This window comes from Spermophilus citellus (assembly GCF_964194105.1).
Source record: "Spermophilus citellus genome assembly, chromosome: 6".
Classification (NCBI taxonomy): Eukaryota; Metazoa; Chordata; class Mammalia; order Rodentia; family Sciuridae; genus Spermophilus; species Spermophilus citellus.
The window spans coordinates 37,118,988-37,143,188 of NC_138187.1; the positions used below are offsets into that span (position 1 = coordinate 37,118,988).

Below are 24,201 nucleotides of genomic sequence, written 5' to 3' on the forward strand. Positions count from 1 at the left end.
GATCAGATCCACGAGGGAGCCACGAGAGGGACGACAGTCTAGAGGAGAACATGGGAGGGGGTGCGTTCACCTACAGCCTTAGGGTCCACGGGTGCCACGGAAGCGTCTTCCAGTCAAGACACAGTGCCACGTCTGGCCCGTCCAAGCTGCTCTGCACCGTGGCCGGAAGTGCATCATGGGGGCGGGGGGCGGAAGCACCCAGCCGCGGAGCCTTCTGGGAGTTGTAGTCTAGTTCCCCCTTGTGGTTGGGGGCTCTTACATGGTATTTGACGGGTCGGGCTCGGATGTGCGCATTTCCGGACCTTAAGTTGTATCTATTGCGCCGGGGACTGGGTACTCCCATACCTCGCTGAGGTGTGCCTTCGGTCCGGGACTGTGTGGAGTACCAGGGTGGCCGGCACCCACTTGCTGCAGAGGCAGTTGGGCACCAGGCAGGTGTAGTGTGGGTCCCTTGGGACTCAGTCGGACATCAAAGTGTCGGGGTGCTGTCCGACTCGGCTAGGGGATGCCACAGGTAGTGGGTCCGGCAGCCACAAGCAAGTCTGTTTTCTCACTGACTCTCTCCTCCCGCAGCTCGCCTCGTGGGAGCCCACCGTCCCCTGAAGGTGCGTGCACGGACCACTTGGACTCCGGTGAGCTGCCTAAAGGTCACCCTTCTTTCCCTAGAGTGGATTTCCTTCCGACCCTTGCCCTGGAGCTTGTCTGCACATCCAGGTCTCTGAACTCCACTCCTGCCGGGTTCAGTTTCTGAGTCTCTAGGGGAGTGGGGACTCATGGAGGAAAGCCCCCTGTCCCAGTAGGGGATGTCCCCTTCCTCTTTAACCTTCTCTCACTCCTGCTGACCCCACGCTATAGCCACAAGTAGGCAGAGAGAGATGAGGAAAATGAAGAAGTTTTCGGGAAGTGGTTTTATTTCAGGGCTCTGGGTTCATTCAAAAAACATTTGCTGAGACCCTGGGTCCGATTGCAGGGGAGCAAAGAAGTGGGTTCCGTCCTTAGCTTGAGTCTTGCGGAGCTGTTGGTCACTTTAACAAATTATCCAGACTGGACGAAAGGATATCCAGCGGTATCAGTTCCGACTTGAGAAGGGTGACCGCAGGTGGGACTTGAAAATAGGGTCTGCGCCGGTGAAACGGGACAAAAGGATATTCCAGGCTGAACAGCATTTGTAAGGATGAGAAGTACAGGACCCCGTGTCTTGCCCGACTTCGCGTGGCAGAGAAGGTTGGAGCCCGTGGAGGAGGCTTGCGGGCTTGGTCGAGGGGTGTGGTCTTCCTAGGCTCCTTTCCGGTGCAGGTGCCGCGCGGCTTGGCACAGGTGGATTTGGGTTTGGGTCACCATATACTTGCAACAAGTATAGCTGATAAGGGCAGGATTGAGGCAGTGAGAATTGGATAGGCAGAAAAGTTTCAGATATATAAAGATGGTGGAGATGGGTTCCAACATGAGCAGGACAAGAGCACCTTGCCTCCTTTTGCAAAGTAGGTGGAGTAAGCAGGTAGGAGCCAGCTTAGCGGTTTAGCAGAGACCATTATTTTAAGTCACTTGGTGTAGAGAGGTGCGCAATGACCAGTTGGGATGTAATGCAGAGTTGAAGGAGAATCAGTCTTTCTTTGATGCTTTTTTAGGACAAACAGGTTTGAGCTGGGGTGGGATGTGGGGGGCGGGGAGAGGGGAAAGAACAGGAACTATGTATGATTCTAGATTGAGCAAGTGTCTATTTGCTTCAGATATTCTAAGGAATTAAAATCTTATAAACACTATCGCAGCATTTTGGCATTCTTCCACTCACTAAAAGATGACCAGTCCTAAAATTTCAATGTATCCTTCTATGCTTTGTTTACATCCTAGGTATGAATGGTAGCCAGAAACAATACATAGGATTATTTTGTGTGTTGAACACTTTTGCCTATATCGGTTGTCTTTTTCTTATTTGATTTTAGTATTTCTTCATGTGTTTTAGGCATAAATCCATTTTGGCTTATACACTTTGTAAAAATCTTGAATAGAATTTGATAAAACTTCTGATGTTATTTGGTGTACTTTTGAGTAAGTATAAATCCATTTCATTTAATGTTTAGTAGTTTATTCTGGTTTCCTGTTTCCTCATCAGTTGATTTGAGTAATTTTCATTTTTCTAGACTATTGCCCCACTTAATTTTAATCTATGGTGTTAAATTTTATGGTAATTTCTTATAATTAAAAAAATTACTATTTATGAAATTGTTTCTTTTTTGTGGTTTTCTTCTTTTTTTGATTGGTTGTGTCTGAACTTTGTACATTTTATTAGTTTTTAAGTTTTTAATTCTTTTTAGCTATACATGACAGTAGTATGTATTCTGACATATTATATATACATGGAGTATAACTTCCCATTCTTCTGGTTGTATATGATGTGGAGTTACACTGGTCATGCATTCATAGATGAATATAGGAGAATAATGAATGAAAAAACATACACTTTTTGATACCAGGGATTGAACCCAGGGGTGCTTAATCACTGAACCACATCCTCAGCCCATAGTTTTAAATTCAAACCAATTATTTTATTAATTTTCATACAATTTCTGAATAATTGGGGCTGGAGTTGTGGCTCAATGGTAGAGCACTCACCTAGCACGTGCAAGACCCTGGGTTCAATCCTCAGTATCAAATAAAAGTAAATAAAATAAAATAAAGGTATTGTGTCCAACTACAACTAAAAAAGTATTTTAAAAATTTCCCAATAATTTATTGTGGTACTTTTCTTTTTAACTTCTTATGGTCCTAAGATATATATTAAATAAAAAGACTGAGAGAAACAGGGTATGGTAATGCCCTTCTGTAATCCCAGCTACCTAGGAGACCGAGGAAGGACGATTACAAGTTCAGAACAGCCTCAGCAACTTAGCAAAGACCCTCAGCATTAAACAAACAAACAAACAAGCAAACAACAACAACAACAACAACAAACAGAAAAGAAAAAAGGCTGTGGATGTAGCTCAGAGATGTAGTGCTTGCCTAGCATGCACAAGGTCCTGGGTTCTATCCCCAGCACTACAAAAAATAAAATTAAATAAATAGACTGAAAATTAATGGCATTCAACTTAGGAGGCTTACCTAGAAAAAAGTAAACCCCAAAAGAATTTAAAAAAAAAAGCATAAGCCGATTTTTTTTCCTCCTTCTTTCCCCTACCCCATAACATTAGGGATTGAATAGGACCTCGCTGTGCTGGGCAAGAACTCTACCACTGCGCTACATCTCCAGGCCTTTTTATTTCTTTTCGAGACAGGGTGTCACTAAGTTGCCCAGGCAGGTCTCAAACTTGTGATCCTCCTGTTTCAACCTCCAGAGCAACTGGGATTACAGGAATGCACCACCACACCCAACAGAATTTTTCAAAGAAAGAATCAAAGAAATAATAGAGCTGGTACAAAAAAAAAAAAAAAAAAAAAAAAAAAAGCTCATGCTGTCAACATATTACCTGAATCAAATCATGATGAAACATTTAAAAAAATCTAAATTGAAGAACAACATAATTATAAAATAATTGGTTTGTAACTCTTAAAAATGTCAGTGTTCTAAAAGAGATTGAGGTAATTGTTCTGGACTCTAGGAGAGGCATGAAAAAGAAAGCAGTGAATATATGAAATCCAGAAAGCATATTACTGGGACAAGTATAATGTAAATAAAGGCTGTGGGCTTGACCATGGTGTTGGATTCCTGATTTTCCTGATTTCTTATGACAATACTGTGTTGTGTGACAAAATATCCTTGATTTTGTGGAATTTCACATTTACTTACACCCTTCTCCATTTATAAAAAATCTAAATCGAAGAACAACATCATTATAAGATAACTGGTTTGTAACTCTTAAAAATGTCACTGTTCTGAAAGAGATTGTTAGATAGGTAGAGGAAATTAGAGGAAATCTCTAATTGTTAGATAGAGATTTCCTCTACCTAATATCTAGATTTCCTCTACCTATTTCAAATAGAGATTTCCTATCTGAAAGATAGAGGAAAGACGAAAAGAAGGATGAAGTAAATTGTTATGTGAATGAGTCCAAGATGGCGTCCATGTAGTGACTCCTTCATTATTCATTTCTTCTCAGCAGGCTGAGATATCTTAACTCAATGGCAGTCAACATCTGTTATCCATAGTTATGTAAAACCATCTGGTTATCAAGACCCCAAGTGGCTGTGACTCAGAGATACCCAGGAGTAGCCTTACCCTATCCCCATGCCAGAGACCTGGAAGGCTCAGTGTGAGGTGGCAGAGCCTCACTTATCTAATGTGTGCTCTGTCACCTCATGGTGGAATCTTCTTCCTCCATCAGCCCTGAGAAAAATTTCTTTACCCGCTACACAAATGTGGTAAGATGTTAATATTGGAACATCTAGATGAAGAGATTCAGGGATTCTTGATATGAGTCTCAAGACTTAAAGTTAAAAGTTGTGTTCAAATAAAAAAAAATTTAAAAAGGTCAGTTCTTGGAAAGGATTTGTTAAAATTAATAAAATAATTAGCTTCTATTTAAAACTAATAATTTAGAGGAGTTTGGGACTCAGTTGATCAAGGGAAGGCAAAAATAAACCATTTCTGGACATGAAAAAGACCATCTCAGAAACATTTTTTTCTAATTTTAAGAGATTACTTTTAATTATTTAATACCATAAATTCAAAAGTAAGTAGGACAATAGTCTAGAAAAATGTAAATTACTAAAATTTACAAATACCTCAAATGAACTATATATGCATATTACAAAAATTTTAAGTAGAATTTGATAAAATTTTTAAAAATGCAGACTTGGTGTTTCTTTCAATGGGTATATTTAAAAAAAAATTTTTTTGTAGTTGTAGATGGACAGAATGCCTTTTTTTAAAAAAAATTTTTATGTGGTGCTAGGATGGAAACCAGTGCCTCACACATGCTAGGCAAGCACTCTGCCACTGAGCCACAGCTTCAGCCCCATAATGGGTATATTTTTGACAATGGATCCATTTCACTTGATGTTTAACAATTTAAATAGTTTTTTTGCATTTTTTTTTCTAATTTTATAGATCTCTGCATCAGATCTATGTAATATTGAGTTTCTTTTGATATTTGTTGAGGCTTGTTTTTTTAGCTTGTTAGTTTTTATAAATATTCCACATACATTCCACATGTGTCTAACAGAATGTGTATTCTCTAATGTTGAGAACATTTTTCTGTCTATATTCAATAATTGGGTTTCTAAATTGTTATCAATGTCTTCTGTATGCTATTTTTCCTATTTTTTTTTTCATTCTAGATCTTATTTGCCAAAACTGGGTGTTAAGATCCTTTGCTGTGGGCTGTGGTTGTGGCTCAGCAGTAGAGCATTTGCCTAACGTGTGGGGTGCTGGGTTTGATCCTTAGCACCACATAAAAATAAACAAATAAAGTAAAGGTGTTGTGCTCAACTATAACTAAAAAAAATCCTTTGCTGTGATGGTTTGTCAGTTTCCCTGGTCTTTTTTTGTTTTATGTGACCTTTGCCATGCACTTCCATTATATATATCTGCATACAGCTGTGAGGTGGAGTTAGCATCTGTTCATTACTCTGTCTCTCTACAGGGTATTGTTTTTTTCTCACTCTTTGCACATCTCATCTTTTTCTCTTGAAGGCTTGCTTAGATGTTGTATGGGACAGAAGAGACTGGACATGGGCTCAGTTCTGTTGGGCTGTCGTTGCATGTGGAGCTGGGAAGTCAGGACGATGATTGAGCCCCATTCAGTTAGCATTGGAGTGGGTGGTAGGTTTGTTGTTGCTATAGTTACCTGCAGTGGACCACTTTATCTCATAATTCTGTAGCATCACTTTGCGCTTCAAGCGGAGTCATCCCCTCTTGACTGGATCCTGCTATTGATGGCTGTTGTTTATTTCTCAGAGCCTCCCAGCCTGGTGGGGAAGGGCAGAGGTACTCTTTGTTACCTCAGTTTTAGGTGGGTCCTGGAGTCTCAGGGATCCTCCTCTTTTTCTAGAGGTGGGAGACCCCTAAGCTTGAGCCCAGAACACATTTCTGCCTCTCTGCCATGGCAAAATGCCGTAGGCTTTACCATGCTCTGGGATCATAAGGGTTTATTGCCCTCCCCTAGCAGCTTCCGCTTCTGTTCCCCAGAACATTCTGGATGGCTTCCTGAAGTTCCTTCCCGGGCAGCCATGCCTTCCCCCAGACCCTCACTCTCAAGGGGTGTATCTGGTATTTCTCTCAACCCTAAGCTTTCTTGTGAGCACCCAGTAGAGGCGAGGCAAGTGTTAGTTGTCTATTACTGTGGAACACATTTCCACCGATGGAATGATCAATACCTGTCTTCGAGCCCACAGTTCTGCAGGTGGGAAGTTCAGGTGCATCTGACTGGGCTCTACACCCTGTGCCACAAGGCCAAAAGCAAGGTGTTGTTGGGCTATTATGCAGAGGCTCTGGGGAAGAATCTGCCTCCCAGTACATTCAGGTGGTTGGCAGGGTTGGGTTTTAGGACTCAGGTCCCCACTTTCTTGCTGGATGATAGCAGGGCCCTCTTTTAGCTCTTTCGAGCCACCTGCTTTCTCTCTCATGGGGCCCCTCCATTTGCAAAGCCAGAAAAGGAGCTCAGACTCCTCTGTGCGCCCAGTCTTTCTGGCATCTCCTTCTGCCTGCAGCTGGGATGGAAAGGGCCCTGCTGATGTTCTCACAGGAGCCTCATTGTGTCGTTTTCTTTCCTTTAGTGTCTTGGCCAAGGCTTAGGGCCAGACTTCAGGCTCCCTCCTTCCTGCACCGACCCGTTTCTTCTCCTCCAGAGAGGTTCAGAGGCCGAAGCTGAGCCTCCCACAGAAGGTAAGTGCTCCTCCAGCAAGCAGAGCTCTGGCAACCAAGTGCCCTTGCATCCTAGGGACAAAATAATTCTCAGTAAAGAAGATGACTGGAGAGCAAGAATCCTCTTTCAAAAGCAAGATCCCAGGGCTGGGGTTGTGGCTCAGTGATAGAGCGCTTGCCTGGCATGTGTGAGGCCCTGGGTTCGAATGTGAGCACCACATATAAATAAATGAATAAAATAAAGGTCCATCAACATAAAAAAAATTTTAAAAAGCAAGGTCCCTATTCTGAGGTGTCTCTGTGTAGCTCAGGGCTGCAGATGGAGGGTGTCAGTAGAAGGCAGCATCTATCTGTGCCTGAAACAACCCTGATCCTTGGGGACAGTGCCATTAGGGTGATACCCTCACATCAAAGGGCCTTAAGGATTTAGTGGAGGATTTAGGGGGATATCCCGACACTTGGAGGAAGACCTCCAGTCATGGCCATCTTTAAACTCCCATGAGGTGACCTTCACTTCTTCCTTCTGTGTGGTGAGACTTTAGTTCTGCCCATGTTACTGTTACTTCCATGTATGTCCCCCTCTTAAACTGTGGTCACAGCATATTGGTTGTTTTCTTTTGTGGGTACTGGGGATTGAATTCAGGGGCACTAGACCACTGAGCCACGTCTCCAGCCCTATTTTGTCTCTTATTTAGAGACAGGGTCTCACCTCGTTTTTGCTGAGGCTGGCTTTGAACTTGTGATCCTCCTGCCTCAGCCTCCCTAGCTGCTGGGATTACAGGTGTGTGCCACCTCACCTGGCTAATGATTGCTTTCTTAACCAGAGAATATTTTTGTTTTTCCTTCTCATGTTAAAGACTAGAGGAAGTGGGTGGGAGAGGTGTTCAGAGCCCACATGCTCTCTAGTAGCTGAGCCAATCCTGGTGACCAGGGCTCCTGTGGCCATGCAGGGGCTGCTTCCATCTTCCCGCTACTCATTGATAAAACTTACTCCTTCATCCCTTCTTGTGGGTTCCTTTCCTCCTGTGGAAGGGCTGTGGTAGGCTCATGGGAAGAAAATACAGTAATATGATGAATGTGTGATATGAAATATTTAAATATTAAACAATGAGCACGTGTTATTGTTTAAAAAATTAGAAAATGCCACTGCTTAATAAAAAGAAAATCTCACCATGCAAAAATAACCACAGGGGCTGGGGATGTAGTTCAGTGGTACAGTGCTTGCCTAGCATGCAGGAGGCACTGGGTTTGATCCTCAGCACCACATAAAAATAAAATAAAGATACTGTGTCCACCTAAAACTAAAAAATAAATATTCAAAGAAAGATAACCATAGTGAACATTTTCATCAGACTTTTTCTTTTATGTTTAATGTGCTGAAGTTGATATATACAAACAGGAAACAGGACAGGCTACTGGTTTTAACCCACATCAGTGGGTCTGTCTTCCTGTATCAGTTTTCTAGGGTAGTGATAAGAAAGTACCATAAACTGGGTTGATAAACCAACAGAAACATGTTGTGTCACGGTTGTGGAGGCTGAAGTTCAAGATCAGGATGTTGGCAGGAGGCCAGATAATGGTATTTTGGGGGGTGTTCTCAGAGCTCTGTGCACTGCCCCAAAGCTCCTGCCTCAGTGTTCCTCACAAATCTGGGTGGCTGTCCTCACTCTGACTTCTGTGCCATAAATCTCAAGCCCACTCAGCTTCCCTGGGTCCTCTTGGTGCCCAGGAGACCCTGACATTCCTATTTTAGCAAATGTTGGGAGTGCAGGTGACCCCCTTCTACCATCCATTAACTACTCACCAGGTTGCTGCCAGTGGCCATGGCCGGCTTCTGGCTTCTGAATCCTTCAGCTCTGAAGCTGGTTTCTGATCCCGGATTTACCCAGGCCCCAGGCTTGCACAAGAGCCCTCTAGTGACCCACAGTGTGCCTATAAGTTTCCCCAGTAGGGCCAGCTCTCTTGCCTTTCTCTCAGGCACCATCAGGGACTTCTTGCCTGCTTCTCTTGGAGCTCCTACTCTGTGCTTGGGAGGGGTGGACACTTCTTTTGTCATGTCCCTCTCCTAAAGGTAGGAATTTGTTAGGGTATATCTAGCAGCTCCCCAGAATTTGGGGTGTTTAGGATTAAGCTAAAATTCCAAAGCATCTGTGAAAATTCCACCCACCTCCTGTTACCCTCTGTGGATCACACTCATAGATCCTGCTTTTTTCACCTTACTAGTATTGCTGGAAGATCTTTCCATGTTAAATTCATTTTCTATAATATTTTAAATTGATTCATAACGTGGCATGCTTTAACTGAATCATAATTATTAATCAACCTCTATTTTCAAGATGGTAGATAGTCTCTAATTTTTGAAAAATACTTTCAGGATTATTTATAGAGTTACCATAATTCTGCAGGGTTTTAGTGTCTCTCCTGAATTCCTGGATCAACTCAGGAATTGAGCCCCTAGGTGAGCTTGCTGACTCTGGGGAGACGCTTCTAAGACCAAGGCCAAGTCTGCTCAGGGGAGTGATGGGGGAGGTCAGGCCAGTGCTTCCAACAAAGGTGCATTTGTTCCTCTGCCTTTGTGCTCCTGATTCCTGGGAAACAAGGAGACAGGCAGGAGGATGCAAGAGCCAGTAAAATCACCCCAAGTGAAATGTAGGTGTCAGAGCCCGACCAGGGCAAACAAACCAAATTTAGCAGGGATTGAGTGGCGCAGTTCATAAGCTCCCTTTAATGAACTCTGCCTCCAGAAGCCCATTTTTATATTTTCCTGTGGATTTCCTCAACTCTGAGGGCAGAACTGATGATAGAAGCTTTGGACTAGAAGATTAGTAGCCTATTTAGAAAATAACACCAGGGGGCTGGAAGTGTGCAGAGGCCTCCTTAGCATGTGTGTGTGGGGGGGTCTGGGTTTGATCCCCAGCACTGCAAAACAAAACACGATCTTTTAAAAAACATCATATCTGAAATGCCTATTTGTCGTAGAAAAGCTTAGAAAAGTCATCTAAGTATAAAGAAACAAATGTTAAAGTGATCATTATCTAGCCAAGTGTTGTAGTAAATGCCCATAATCCCTGGAACTCAGGAGGCTGGGAGGCGGGAGAATCACAAATTCACCACCAGCCTCTGCAATTTAGCAGGGCCCTAAGCAATTTAGCAAAAGACCTTGTCTCATAATTAAAAGGGCTCAGTGGTTAAGCGCCCCTGGGTTCAATCCCTAGTACAAAAACAAACAAAAAAATCATCTATTCCCCAAAGCTAATGACTACTACCATTTTATCTTTTATCTTAGGTCATTTCAGAGATTGAATCCTGTGTGTGATTTCTGGTTCAAATAGTTTTCAAACCCCTTTTTCAGTTATCAGCATGTTACTGATAGTTTTTTTTGTGTGATTTTGTTTTTATTAGCTATATAATAAATGTAGTTATTTAGCAAGTCTTCTATATTTGGATGTTATTTTCTTCCGAGTTTTACCAAATTGTAATCTCAGCAGCTAAATCTTTGCCCAAACTCAGAAAATTTTCTGTTAAGGAAATTTCTGGGGAGTAGAGGGTTGTAGTAAATTGCACATCGATTACTGAGACACAAATGTATATATTCATTGAAACACCAAGCCTTGCTGGGTGTGGTGGTGCATACCTGAAATCCCAGTGACTCTGAAGGGCTGAGGCAGGAGCATTGCTGGTTTGAGGCTAGCCTGAGTGATTTAAGCAAGACCCTGTCTCAGAATAAATAATAAAAAGAGTTGGGGTGTAGCTCAGTGGTAGAGCAACCCCGGGTTCAATCCCCAGTACTGCAAAATAAAGCAAAACCAAGCTTTACAAGATTGGTTCCATTTCTAAAGCAAGGGTTTTGCTGTGGGGGCTGCTTCACAGAAGCCTGGGGTGAACACATAGGAAAGTGGAGGCCCCGAGGCCAACCTGGCTCCTCATGTCATCTTCTCCCCACCCCAATGTCTGCCTTACAGGTGCCTACTTGCCTAGGACTTCAGGGAAGGATCATGTCCCAGGTGAGTGTGGCATTTCTTGGGACTGGCTTCATTTCACCAGGGATTTCAGGATCTTGAAGAATGCACCCAATCAGAAAATAACACAGCAGAAGCCAGGATCTGTGAGAATAGGAAGCGAATGATCGCTCAAGGCCCAGGGGAGATGCACTGCAGAGGTTGTCAGCGTTACATAGCGTCCTGTCAATGTACATTGACATTTCTGTAACATTATTAAAAAGGCTGACTTCGTTCAATACAGGATTTGTGTTGTCTGTTTGGGATAAGCATGTCATCTTCTCAGGGGAAATAACGTTTAGGCATGTATTTTGATGTATTTGATGGATCTTCATATGTGAGATGTAGCAGAAAGTTTTCCAAGTTATAACCTTGAAACGAACATGATGGCAGAGCTCTCCTGACTTCCCCGAGATCAGCAGCTGAGTGTGTGGGCGGAGGAAGATGTTTGCAATCACAGCTGTTCAGGGACTGAACCTGTGGGTCCACAGAAGCAGCTGACCTGGACAGACACCCCATTAGCTAGAGGAATGGGCAAACAAATCGTCTGTTCTTCAAATTATTTTCCATAATAACTTTTGACAGATGGAGAGGGAATGGCTCAAAGTTCCAGTCTTCGACAGAGACGTGGAGGGAAGACAGTCTGGGATCTGGCTTTTCTTGAGTCCGAGGAGGAAGCCTCCTCTATCTCCTTGGGGCTCAGTCCTCATCATCTGTTCTTGGCCTCCTCTGAGTCCTTTTCCTCTTGTTGTTAGAGTCTCCTGATGATAGTGATATTGTTTAGCAGTTTGTCTTCCTAAAAGGCATGAATGTGAAAAGTTCATGAATGTGAAAAGCACCAGTCAGAGTCCTTAAAGTTACAGGAGCTGGAGCCCACCTAGAACACACCTGAATCCACAAGCAGCCCCTGATCTGCAGAGGGTCTGTAGTGGGGCCCACAAACCACTGCTTCAGGAACCCACATACCGTTGGAGGTTTTCTTGTTCCTTGGCCTTCCTTCTTTGATTTCTGCTCCCATACTGACTTCATCCATGCAGCCAGACACTGTGGCCACAGTGTCCCCACCTCCTGTAGACAAGCTGCCACAGAGAAGGGCTAAGTCTCTTGCATGGGGTGGGAAGGAGAAGGCGAGCCCCAGAGAAAGACAAAGTCCCAAGAACAAAGGATGCAGCCATCCACTCCAGGGAGTAAAACCTTCCCAGGGTCTTGGTTTCTGTGTCTGTGCCGAAGCTTGGGGCTGTTTGAAGCCAGAAGCATTGAGAACAGGGAAGTAGGGCTGCAAATCTTCCTAGGAGAGAGCCAACTCCAGCTGTATGGGAAGCCTGGGGGGTGGCGTGGGCTGTGTGTCTTGGAAGCTAATGTTTGTGGGAAACCAAGTCTCACTGAGAGTGTCTTCCTGTTGAGAGAATCTAGAGTGAAGATGGTAACAATAAAATCTATAAAACTTATCCTATGTATGGTGGCCCACCTCTCATCCCAGATACTTGGGAGGCTGAGGCGGGAGGATCCCTTGAGCCCAGGAATTTGGGGCCATCCTGGGCAACATAGTCAGACCCCATCTCAAATTTTTAAAAAAGTTATAAAATTGTCAGTTGAGCACATCCGTTCCACTCTACTATTTTGATATGATTTCATGAATAAATGTATGAGAGAGATCCTTCATGTAGCCCCTCTTTCCATCTTACAGATGAGCAGACTGAGGCTGGAGATAGTTAAGCAAGTTGCCTGAAGTCTGGTGTCTTTTAGGTGGTGGGGATGGAGTCTGAATGCAGACAGACTGTAGAACTGGGCCCTCAGTGGATGACTTGAACTGTAGTTTCACTTCGGGTACCATGTGCTCAGCAAAGGAATTCAATAGTATCAACTAGTCCAGACCATACTGTCCCGCCTGGTGGCCACTAGCCATGAGGGGCCACTGAGCACCTGCATTTTTAACTTACATTCAAATTTTAAAACTAGACAAGAGGAAAATATTTTTCTGTTAAACACAGCGCATCATTTTGACAGTATTGTATTTTATCTTAACCATTTAATGGTGGCTTAATTGGGATGTGCTATAGGTGTAAAATACACATTAGACTTTTGAAGATGTGTGAAAAACAATGAAAAATGTCTCTGTGACTTTTAAATGATTGTGTAATACACGATTATATTTTGGACATATTGAGTTAAATAACAGTTTCACCCATTTCTTGTTATTTTTTTAGGCAAATGACTACTAGAAAATTTTCAACTTGTGATATTTCTGTCAGGCAGTACAGGTTTAGTGTGTGATAAGTGAGTATTGATATCCAAGGTCACTGGCTTCAGCTGTTCACCCTTGGTTGTAAGTTTTCTAGAAATCAGGGCATTGTCACAAGACCATGGTGGCTCTTGATGTGGTCGGGGCTCCACTCTCCTTTCTGGGTCACTCTCCCCTCATCTCTTTCTGCTCCTGCTTGGCCCACTGTGGGGGACACCTCAGGCCCCCCCCCATTTGCCTACATAAGCCTGCACATCCTTCATCTCTGCCCAGGAGCAGCACATGTTCAGGGGGCTCCTCAGCTCTCTCTTGCCACCATCCTCCCACTTGCCATCATGAGGAAAGCCTCAAACTCACTCTTCATAGGTGTTATCAGTGTGAAGTCCCATTTGTCATGTGGCAATATCAGAATCCCCTGAGCAATATATTTGTGCCATTTCCTCTTTTTTGATGTCTAAATCTTAACCCAGCTTAGATTTCTTTTAGCCAAGAGTGGACACCTAACTTGATTTTTCCTGGATGCCCAGGGCCACAGCACAAGACTGAACACCTGCAATTAAAAAATAACAACAACAACAACTTTTTTTTTTTTAAGCCATTGATGGATCTTTATTTATTTATATGCTGTGCAGAGAATTGAACCCAGTGCCTCACTCATGCTAGGCAAGTGCTCTACCACTGAGCTCCAACCCCAGCCCCAAGCACCTGCATTTTTAACTTACATTTAAAATTTAAATGCATTCTCTGTCACTTGTTAAATTCCCACAGAGCTCTTGGTCTGTTTCTGAAGATTTGTCTATCCTTTCCCAAATACAGGGACAGGATAGTTCCTGAAACTTCCTGTGGTCTTCTGTGTACTGGAGGGGGGCTCCTTTAGTATTCTGTTTTCTTAAAATAGGTTTGCTGTTCTTCAGCATTTTTGGGGGGAAGCTAAAGCAGTGGTTGAGCAGGGATTTTTTTTAATCTTGAAAAATTAAGAAAAAAAATGTAAGGGTAATATATGAAGAGACCCAGGCTGAGGGTGTGGCTCAGTGGTAGAGCACTTACCTCCTATGTGATGGGTGAGGCCCTTGGGTTCAATCCTCAGCACTTAAAAAAACAAAACAAAACAAAAACCAAGAGACGTTATTCCTGTCACTCACAATGAATAAATGTTAAGTAAATGTTAACATTTTGTCATGTTGCTTTCAGATCTTTTGTATCTTTTCAGATCTTTTGACCGAAGACCTCTGCAATAAGTATTTTGTGTGTTTTGACTCAGTAGCATTCTACAAAGGTAGAATACTTCCAGGGTTCCCATTTTGCAAACTAAGAAATTAAGGCTCAGAGAGGGAATGTAATTTGCATAAGGTCACAAAGCTGGCATGTGCCAGGGCTGGGATTCAAACCCTAGCATGCTGCCTCCGGAGCTGTGCACTTAGCCCACGCTAGTCCCCTCAACATACACCATGTTTCCTTTTCCTTTCCACATTCCCCTTCTTTCCCAGAGACACATCTGCGAATTTGATATTTTCCTGCCCATGTTTTAAATATCTTAATTGCATTTGTACATATCTATAAGCGATCTGTAGAAATGGTAAAGATCGGTCCATTCATCCCAGCCCCTATAGACAGGGTGACTGTCTTCTCTTTTGTTGTCACAAACAATGACACTACTGTCATCTTTTGTTCCATTTGCTCTGGGCAATGACTGTCCTGTTTGCTGGTGGATTTGCATAGAAGCAGAGGTGGCCCAGTGCCACTCCATGCTCCCACCTGATTCTTTTTTCTCTGCATCCTTTAGTTCTTTCAGTGTGAAATGCCTTGAAACCTTTGTGACACGCTTAAGTATTCACTGATAAGATGGCTGTGCATAGAGGTTTTGGTGTTTTTTGTTTTGTTTTGTTTTATTTTTTGTTTTTTACTTTTTAAATTTTTTTTTAGTTGTAGTTGGACACAATACCTTTATCTTATTTATTTGTTTTTTACATGGTGCTGAGGATCGAACCTAGGACCTCGCACGTGCTAGGTGAGCACTGTACCGCTGAGCCACAACCCCAGCCCTTGGTGTTTATGTTTCAATTTTCATTTTTTCTGATTAGTTCCTATGAGCCCATTTCAGTTTACTTTCTTCTCGCTCCTGTGAATGGCTGTCCCACCCTCCAGGTGGACTTCCATGGAGTGCTTTGTTTGTTTCTTATTGCTGTGTGAGAGTTCACAGCAGGGTCAGTTATGCTCTTGAAAATTTCTCTGGGCTTTTTGCTTTTAATTTTCGTGAAAGTGGCATCTGTATGAATGAAAATATAGGTAAAATTGCCTACCTTTTCCTTTTCAAAATTTGTTCTTTTTATTTTTGGGTACTGGGGACTGAAGTCAGAGGCACTTGACCACTGAGCCACATCCCAGCCCTATTTTGTATTTTATTTAGAGACAGGGTCTCACTGAGTTGCTCAGCACCTCACTTTTGCTGAGGATGGCTTTGAACTCTCAATCCTCCTGCCTCAGCCTCCCTAACACTGGGATTACAGGTGTGCACCATTATACCTGATTAAATTTGTTCCTTTTCTTTTTATTTATTTATTGGTACCAGGGATTGAACTCAGGGAAACTCAACTATTGAGCCATATCCCCAGCCCTATTTTGTATTTTATTTTTTATTTATTTTTTTTAAAGAGAGAGTGAGAGAGGAGAGAGAGAGAGAGAGAGAGAGAGAGAGAGAATTTTTTAATATTTATTTTTTTTTAGTTCTCGGCGGACACAACATCTTTGTTGGTATGTGGTGCTGAGGATCGAACCCGGGCCGCACGCATGCCAGGCGAGTGTGCTACCGCTTGAGCCACATCCCCAGCCCCCTATTTTTGTATTTTATTTAGAGACAGGGTCTCACTGAGTTGCTAAGTACCTTGCCATTGCTGAGGCTAGCTTTAAACTTGTGATCCTCCTGTCTCAGCCTCCTGAGTCATGGGGATTACAGGTGTGTACCACCACACCCAGCTTAAATTTGTTCTTTTTAGATATACATGACAACAGAGTGTATTTTGACATCTTATACATACATGGAGTATGACTTCCCATTCTCGTAGTTGTCCACGATGTGGAGTTACACTGGTTGTGTATTCTAGGAGGCTTAGCACACCTTTCACCTTGTACTACCCTTTGTGGGGGAGAGAAAAGATCATTTAAAAAATCCTCACTATGGACCTTTTCCTTTTTGATCTTTGCCTTTTGTGACTTAAACCCTTATTTCCATTCCACAAATCTTACCCTTTCTTCTAATTAGTAAAAATTAAAAATTTTAAATTCAGGTTTTTATTCATGGTGATGGGGGGTGGTGAGTCCCATTCAGCATCTGTGGATCCTTTTTCTGTTTCCTCTTGCTGCAGCTTTAATTTTTACCTCTCATTATATATTGATGATTAGAATTGTGCTCTCATTTATTTCCTCATTCTTCTTCCCAGTGCCTCTTTATTTTGTTCCATTTTTTTTGTGTGGTTCCTCTCCTTAAATAGGAGTCTCCATTGCCTCAAGGTGGGGGGGACCTTAATTTTTCCTGCGAATAGCTTGTGCAGTACACCCCTTCCACTCTCTGTCATCAACTCTTTGTGGTCCCTGCCAGACTTTCCTGTGACCCCTTTGCTGGTGCCAGTCCTCTCGACAGGAATATCCTTCAGATATCAGAGCCCCGTTGACTTTCATGACTGCTCAGATGTGATTTCCTGTGCAGCTGAATCTGATATCAGTTCATCAAATTTCATTGCTGGCTCAGAAATAATGAAAGCATATTTTTCATTGTAATCTTCTCTGCTGCTGTCTTTGTGGTTCATCTCATCCCAGCACACTCTGGGCACCTTTAGATCACGGCAGTGCTGTGTTCCACCTCTCAGCGCCAAACCCCAGTGGAGCACCATAGCTTATCAGGACCACTGGAGGAGGGAATGGAGACCCCTTTTTGGGGGGGTGATACTGGGGTTGACTCAGGGGCACCCAACCACTGAGCCACACCCCCAGCCCTATTTTGCATTTTATTTAGAGACAGAGTCTCACCCAGTTGCTTAGCACTTTGTTTTTGCTGAGGCTGGCTTTGAATTTGCGATCCTCCTGCCTCAGCCTCCTGAGCCTTTGGGATTATAGGCATGTGCCACCACGCCCAGCCCATAGTGAGAACTTTTTAAATGATCTTTTCTCTCCCCCACAAAGGGTAGTTCAAGGTGAGGGGTGTGCTAAGCCTCCTAGATAAGGTAACCTGGGGAAACCTGGCCTGTGACCAAGTGAGATCAACCTCCCTCCCCTTTGCAGCCTATACTCAGTGCTGACCACTCCATGTTAACCGGGCACGTGCTGTTCCAGGGGTCACTGTCGTTTGGGGATGTGGCTGTGGGCTTCACGCGGAAGGAGTGGCAGTGGTTGGACCCTGCGCAGAGGATCCTGTACTGCGAGGTGATGCTGGAGACCTACAGCCACCTGGTCTCTGTGGGTGAGGAAGGCTTTCCCTGGTCTTCACATTATGTCTGAACACCTTTCCTTTCCCAGTTATGTGAAACAGTAAACCCCCTGAGTGCTTGGCCTTGGGCTTTGGTAGAGTGTCTTGACCTTACCATGTGTCCAGTCAGCCTGCTGTATCTGCAGAGTCAAGCAACCGTGGATGTTGAAGGGGTACAGACTTTTCTGCTTGTCATTATTCCCTAAATAATACAACAGCTACTTATGTAGCATCAGGTATTATAAGTCACCTAGCAATGATTCAAAGTACATAGGATGTAAGTTATATGTAAATGCTATGCCATTTTATATAAGGGACTGGAAAATCAGGGATTTGGTCTCAAGGGGATGTCCTGAGCCAATTTCTTGCAGCTAGACACCAAGGGATGACTGTGATTTGAAGTCACCTCCCAAGTGGAATGTCTGTTCTTTGGCTGAGAAGTCAGTGTTCAGTGGGTGGCCCGAACCGTTTGCTTGCTGAGTAGCTCCACGTAACTCAGCACAGATCCTGTAACTGTATCTCTTAAGCAGGGTATCAAGTCAGCAAACCCGCTGTGATCTCCAGGCTGGAGCAGGGGGCAGAGCCATGGGCGGGGAAGGAGGAGATGCGCAGGTGGAGATCTCCAGGTGAGGAGACAGCCTGCAGGGGGACCCTGGGAGTTGGGCTCCAGGCAGTTACAAAGCAGAGCCTTTGTTTTCTTTTCCCAGGTGAATGTTCTTACATGTCTTGGGTCATTGCAAGCAGTGGACATTTGACCTGAGACCTCAAGATGCCCAAATGATCCCTGCTACCTGCACCCCACTGCATGACTCCTTTCCTTTCCCTAGATTTTAAAGAGACACTGCCTCTATTTTTGTGCATCCTTTTATTCTGCCATGAAAACTCGCTTGCTCAGTCTTTCTCTGGAATTTTCAGTCTTGTGCGTTCCCCTGAGGTTATAAAATAAACTTTCTCATGTGTTTAGGGATTCAAGTAGGCTCTGTATTAAAATAGCTATTGTCGTGTACCACGCTTCTGTGAATCTTTGTGTGAAATGCTTCAAAACTTATTTGCTGCATCTGTATTTGTTCCCACCCTGTCCTTAACACCTGCAAGCAGGTGAAAGCCATTCCTGTGCTTCAGGGTAAACTGATGACTCTGTCACCACCGTCTCCCTCAGTGTTCACCTGAATGAGGCATATGTTCACATTTATCACCTGTTTCTGCAACAGAAAATTAAGTGACAGGGCTATTCAGAGCTATTGTTCTAATGCCTTACACTTCTTTGGGGGAAGTGGGGCTTTTCCTATTCTGCTTCTAGCTCATAACTTGGTACCAAGGAGTTTCTGAGTCTTAGTTTGCTGGTTTCTGTTTTTGATCCTCTAAGTCCTGCCCCCACCACGTGATCTCCTTCCATCTTTTCTATTTCTTCGCACACCATTCTCAAACATCATAAGCTTGCACTGTCTAATTACTAGTTGGCTCTTCTGATTCCATTTCTGGTTTGAGTTGATCTTAGAAGTTAATGCCACTTTTTGTTAATGTGCCTAGTTACTCTGGTACCCTTTTTTAGATGATGCTTACATTCCTCTTCTTTCAAAACTGTGTGACATGGCCCCATTCTACCTAAGAAATTATAACTGCAGCTTTTCCTGGACACCTCAGTATCATCCTTTGGGGACAAGAGCTTTTATTTGTCCTTATTTCTACAGGAAGCTGATGGTGGATAGTTATGGAATCCCTCATTCTTTTAGGAAAGGAATCTTTGTCAAACATTTGTTCAGGGAAGTTGTTATTAATCCAGGATCCACCCAGGAATCCTCTTGGAAGCTTAAAAACACCCCTGGTTGTGCCCTACCCTGGAAACTTCTCATGGGACATCAGCAATCCATGATCTTTACCTCTTAGGGATTCAGCAACTGGGCTCTGAAACTTCACGACCTCCGAACAGAAGAGTGACATCTTTGCAGTGCACATTGGTGCCGGGGTGAAGCAGCAGGTAGAGTCTGTGGTTTAAACAGGTAAAAGAAAAAACAAGCTTGTAAGGGTTTAAACACAGGATGAAGAACCTGACACTGAAGATTCTTAAAGCCCTTCTTTAAACACCTCCCCTCTCCATTTCCTGGGGAACCCTAGTGTGCCTTTCATTTTGCCTTGTATTTCCTAGTACCCTTATCTCCTTGGGCCCCCCATCACCTGGGGGAAGCTAGAGCCTGGGGACATTGGCTTATCATAGCGCATCATGACTAATATCAACTCCGCATTTGGTGATGTCCTCAGGACATGCTAGAAACACTCTCCCACAAGGCCAGTTTCTAACCATGGAAATGGGTGGACGCTACAGATCCTGTTTCCCTGTCGCACCCCTCAGTCAGCACCTCAAGCCTGCAGTGTTTCTTTCTTGCTCACTCTTGTGTCTGCATCCTCTTGCCAATCTGCCAAGTCAGACTCGTTCAGAGCAAAGTATTGTGGCCATTTCAGACCTATTTTACAGTATCTCGCTTTTTCTTTTCAAAAGCCAAGGGACTAGGGCTGGGGATGTGGCTCAAGCGGTAGCACGCTCACCTGGCATGCGTGCGGCCCGGGTTCGATCCTCAGCACCACATACCAACAAAGATGTTGTGTCCGCCAAAAACCAAAATAAATAAGTATTAAAAAAAAAAAAAAGCCAAGGGACTAGAAAGTGTTTTTAGATTTTTTTTTTTAGTCTAGGCAACTAGGCTTAAAACCACAAAATTTGACCTGAGACCTCGAGATGCCCAAATGATCCCAGACGTTGCTGCAATAACTATGATACCTGGAAAGATGAGAAGTTTTTTTGTTTTTGCCTTTCCTAGAACTTTGGCAAGTTGATGCCCAAGCAGACAGACGACAGGAACACCAAAACAGACGTTTGGGGCAAGTTGCTGTCCCAGATGGGAAAAAATTAATCACCAAAGGGCTCCATGAATGTATTGAACTTGGAAAAAAACACTCCCCGAACTCACTACTGGTCCCCTCAAGACAGCAGCCCCACACGTGTGACTCACGTGGAAAGAGACTTCAGCAAAGCGTGGAGTTCAGTCCCAGTGTGTACCTTGCACGGAGGAGGTTTGAGTGCGACGGTCAAGGGAACTTGTTTCTCTACTCCAAGCTGGAGACTCCGCACCCTGCGGAGAGTCCGTGGGCTTGCACCCAGTGTCGAAAAGCCTTAAACCGGGACGCAGCCCTGGGTGCAGATCAGGGAACCCATGGCGAGAAGCCCCATGAACGCACCAGGTGCGGGAAAGCCTTCTCCCGCAGGGCGCAGCTCATCGTCCATCACCGGGTGCACCGAGGGGAGAGATCCCACGGGGACAGTAGCTCAGGGAGTGGTTTCAAGGAGGAGGCTGTCTTTTGCAAGGGGGGACAGCACACCAGAGAGAAACCGAGAGGAGATCGCCGTCGTCGGGGCCCAAGGGTGTCCCGGAAAGGAGGTCTCTTTGCGCCCCATAAGTTGCATGCTGAGGAGAGGCCATACAAATGCTCGGATTGTGAGAAAACCTTCTCGCACAAGTCCCGCCTGGTGGAGCACCACCGCTCCCACACCGGGGAGAAGCCCTACGGCTGCAGCGAGTGCGGCAAGACCTTCTCCCGCAAGTCCTGCCTCATCATCCACCACCGCATCCACACCGGGGAGAAGCCCTACGGCTGCGGCGAGCGCCGCAAGGCCTTCTCGCAGAACTCCTGCCTCATCATCTACAAGCGCACGCACCTGGGCAAGAAGCCCTACCAGTGCCCGGAGTGCGGCAAGAGCTTCTCCCAGAAGGCCAACCTCCTCCGCCACCACAGGATCCACACCAGGGAGAAACTGCACGGGTAACAGGGTGACACGAGAGCTGTGTGGGTGTGGAGCGGCTTTGGAGCTGCAGAGACCCAGGCAATCCAGGTCTGCGGCTCTGCTGAGTCAGGAGGGGCACAGAGGAAGGGCCAAGAGGCCTTAGAGTGAGATATATATATATGTATCACTATATATATCACTATATATATATATATTATAGGATAATCATAATGATAAAGGATATCTATGTTAACTATGGCTATTAAGCATTATAATATAAAAACAAGTTAAATCACTAAAACAGCAAATCTCAAAAGTGTCCGAACAATTCTAGAGCTTCATGGGGTTATGTGCCTGAGTGTGCTACCTACAGAATATTTATTTTTGAGTTGCATTGGTAGAAACAATTTTGAATTTATAGACACATAATATAAAGAGTATATATCCAAGACTTACTATATTATATAAGCTACACCATCTGTCTTTGTAATATGTATTATAACTGACATATGAATTTATTCACCAGAAGTAACCACCTACCATTTGTCCTGTTGTTTGAAGTATGATAGAACTGAATCTGGAAGCTAACAATTTCAGGACATTTTCTGATTTCTCTCAACCAACTAGTCAAAAGTTATAAATTAAATGTGAAAGGTTAGGGCTTCTTTTCTGGCATTTTTTGGACTGCCTAACATAAAAACCCTTCCACTGTAGACACCTAGAAATGATGGACAATATAAAATTAATATTCTCTTAAATGCATAATCCAGCTCTCAAGAAACTAAGTTTTCCAGATGTCAGCTATGTGGAAGGATCTGAAAACCAGAAATAAAGTTTGTGAGTTGATACTGTAGCTACACTGTGGGTCTGGTTTTTGTATGTCCAGAACCTTGTATGTCAAAGTCTATAGGAAGATGAGGCTTGCGGGCGGGGGTACACAGGGCAGAGTCTGCACGGAGATAATTCAAACGCAGAACTTTCAGAAGTCTGAACAGCTGGAAAAGGTAGGACCCAGAATTCTTGTTGAGCCATGAACACCAAACTGCATCTCATCTGAGCTAGTTTTGAATTTGCTCTGTTCATGTCCTAGTCGAAACAGAACAATTAACATGAAAATTGGCTGTGGTCTTTGAAGGAGCCTACAGAAGAAGGCATCCTTGACTCCAGATTCCAAGCTGTGGTCTTGTGCACGGGCAGTAAATACAGGGTGTCTCTGTACTTTCCTCTCAGTTGTGCTGCGAACCTAAAACTGCTTTAAAAATAAACTCTTTTTAAAAAAATATTTATTTATTTATTTTTTCAGTTTTTGGCGGACACATCATCTGAGGATCGAACTCGGGCCGCACACATGCCAGGCGAGAGCGCTACCGCTTGAGCCACATCCCCAGCCCTAAAAATAAACTCATAAAAGAAAAAAAAATGTAACCATCCCAATATCCCTTGGGAGAGATTGTTTCCCTTGAGCTGTGGGACTTGGGGAAGGCCCCTGGGGCTGTGGGACAGGAATTCCACGGGGGTCAGGTCCCAGGGAGGCATAAGGCAAAGCTGGGGATGGTAGGGACAGACCCTCTTCCCCAGACTTCTGAAGTCATTGAACTTAAAGCTCCCTCTTGCTAGCTGATACCAGTTTTCCCTGTCAATTTGCAGATGTACTTTCTTCAGCCAGTCGGAGGAGGTGCAATTGACCTAAGCCCCTTCTGCTTCTAAGTTTTCTGATTCCAAGTGGGCCCTTGGGGGATAATTAGGTTAAAGGTAGTCCTTAGTAATATCTTAAGGAAAAGGAATCTGGCATCTTGGTCTTGGTGGTGCAATCAGGACTATCAGGTTTTCCGAATGTAATTATTTATACCAAGTTCCAAACCTGTTACTTTCAAAGCTCCTTGGCATTGGTACACGGGGTCCTCACACCAACACTAACAATCCTAGAAAAAGACTCCAGAGAAGGTGTAAGCTAGATTCTCTTGACCTTGGTAGGATTCAGGAGCTTAATATATGAAACGCCCAAACCACACAGATTTGCTATGGTTTATTCCTCTTTCAAGTGTAAGAACCACCAAGTTCAGGGATCTTACAACCTAAGAATAGAGCCTGAAAAATCTGACCTTAAAGATCTCAGTCTAATTGTGGGTGGTCAGGCAGGTGGGAACTGAGGTAGATGCTAAAATTAATTTTAAAGCGACAATAATAATAACCGAGAGGAAGAAAGGAAAGGTACCCAGACCTTCACAGGAAAAATGGTACCTGGGTTGATTCTTGCATTATACAGAGATTTTCACAGGAGAAAAGAGTACATATGCCAGGGACATAAGACAGCAGAACAGAGGCATGAAAATGTGTGGAGGCTGGCCTCGTCTTGTAAATAACTGGAATCAGCTGAAGTTTATTTTGTACACTAAGGTATCCAGATCTCTAGTATCTTGATAGAAGTTTGCACATGGACACACCCGTAAGATTAGCACCCCACAAAAGCTACAGAACATTTTCAGTGCCAGGCAGTCTTTCCCCCACCCCTGCCAACCCAAGTCACCACTCTGGGACACTGAACACCAGACACCATGGATTAGTTTGTCATTGCCCTTTGGATGGAACCACATGGTATGTACTCTTTTTTTATATATACACTTATTTATTTACTTTTATGTGATGCTGAGGATCAAATGCAGCGTCTCACATGTGCTAGGCGAGTGCTCTACCATGGAGCCACACCCCCAGCCCTGTACTCTTTTTTTTAACCTTTATCTTATTAGGGTTTTAAAAAAATATTTATTTTTTGTACACAATACATTTATTGTTTATTTACTTTTATGTGGTGCTGAGGATTGATTCCATGGCCTCGCACGTGCTAGGCAAGCGCTCTACTGCCGAGCCACAACCCCAGTCCCCTGTCTTGCTTCTTAAATGTCATATTGTAGCTGTTTTTGTTTT

The 24,201-nt window shown here is 43.9% G+C and overlaps 1 protein-coding gene across 1 annotated transcript; it reads left to right on the plus strand.

Annotated features, from left to right (window-relative positions):
• Positions 1–363: 363 nt before the first annotated feature.
• On the plus strand, positions 364–22,523 carry LOC308651423 (zinc finger protein 484-like). Its single transcript, XM_081298434.1, has 5 exons — positions 364–435; positions 574–632; positions 6,712–6,820; positions 18,029–18,124; positions 20,315–22,523. The coding sequence occupies exons 4-5, from the start codon at positions 18,103–18,105 to the stop codon at positions 21,316–21,318; spliced, it is 1,026 nt and encodes a 341-aa protein (XP_081154560.1). The 5' UTR covers positions 364–435; positions 574–632; positions 6,712–6,820; positions 18,029–18,102; the 3' UTR covers positions 21,319–22,523.
• Positions 22,524–24,201: the final 1,678 nt, after the last annotated feature.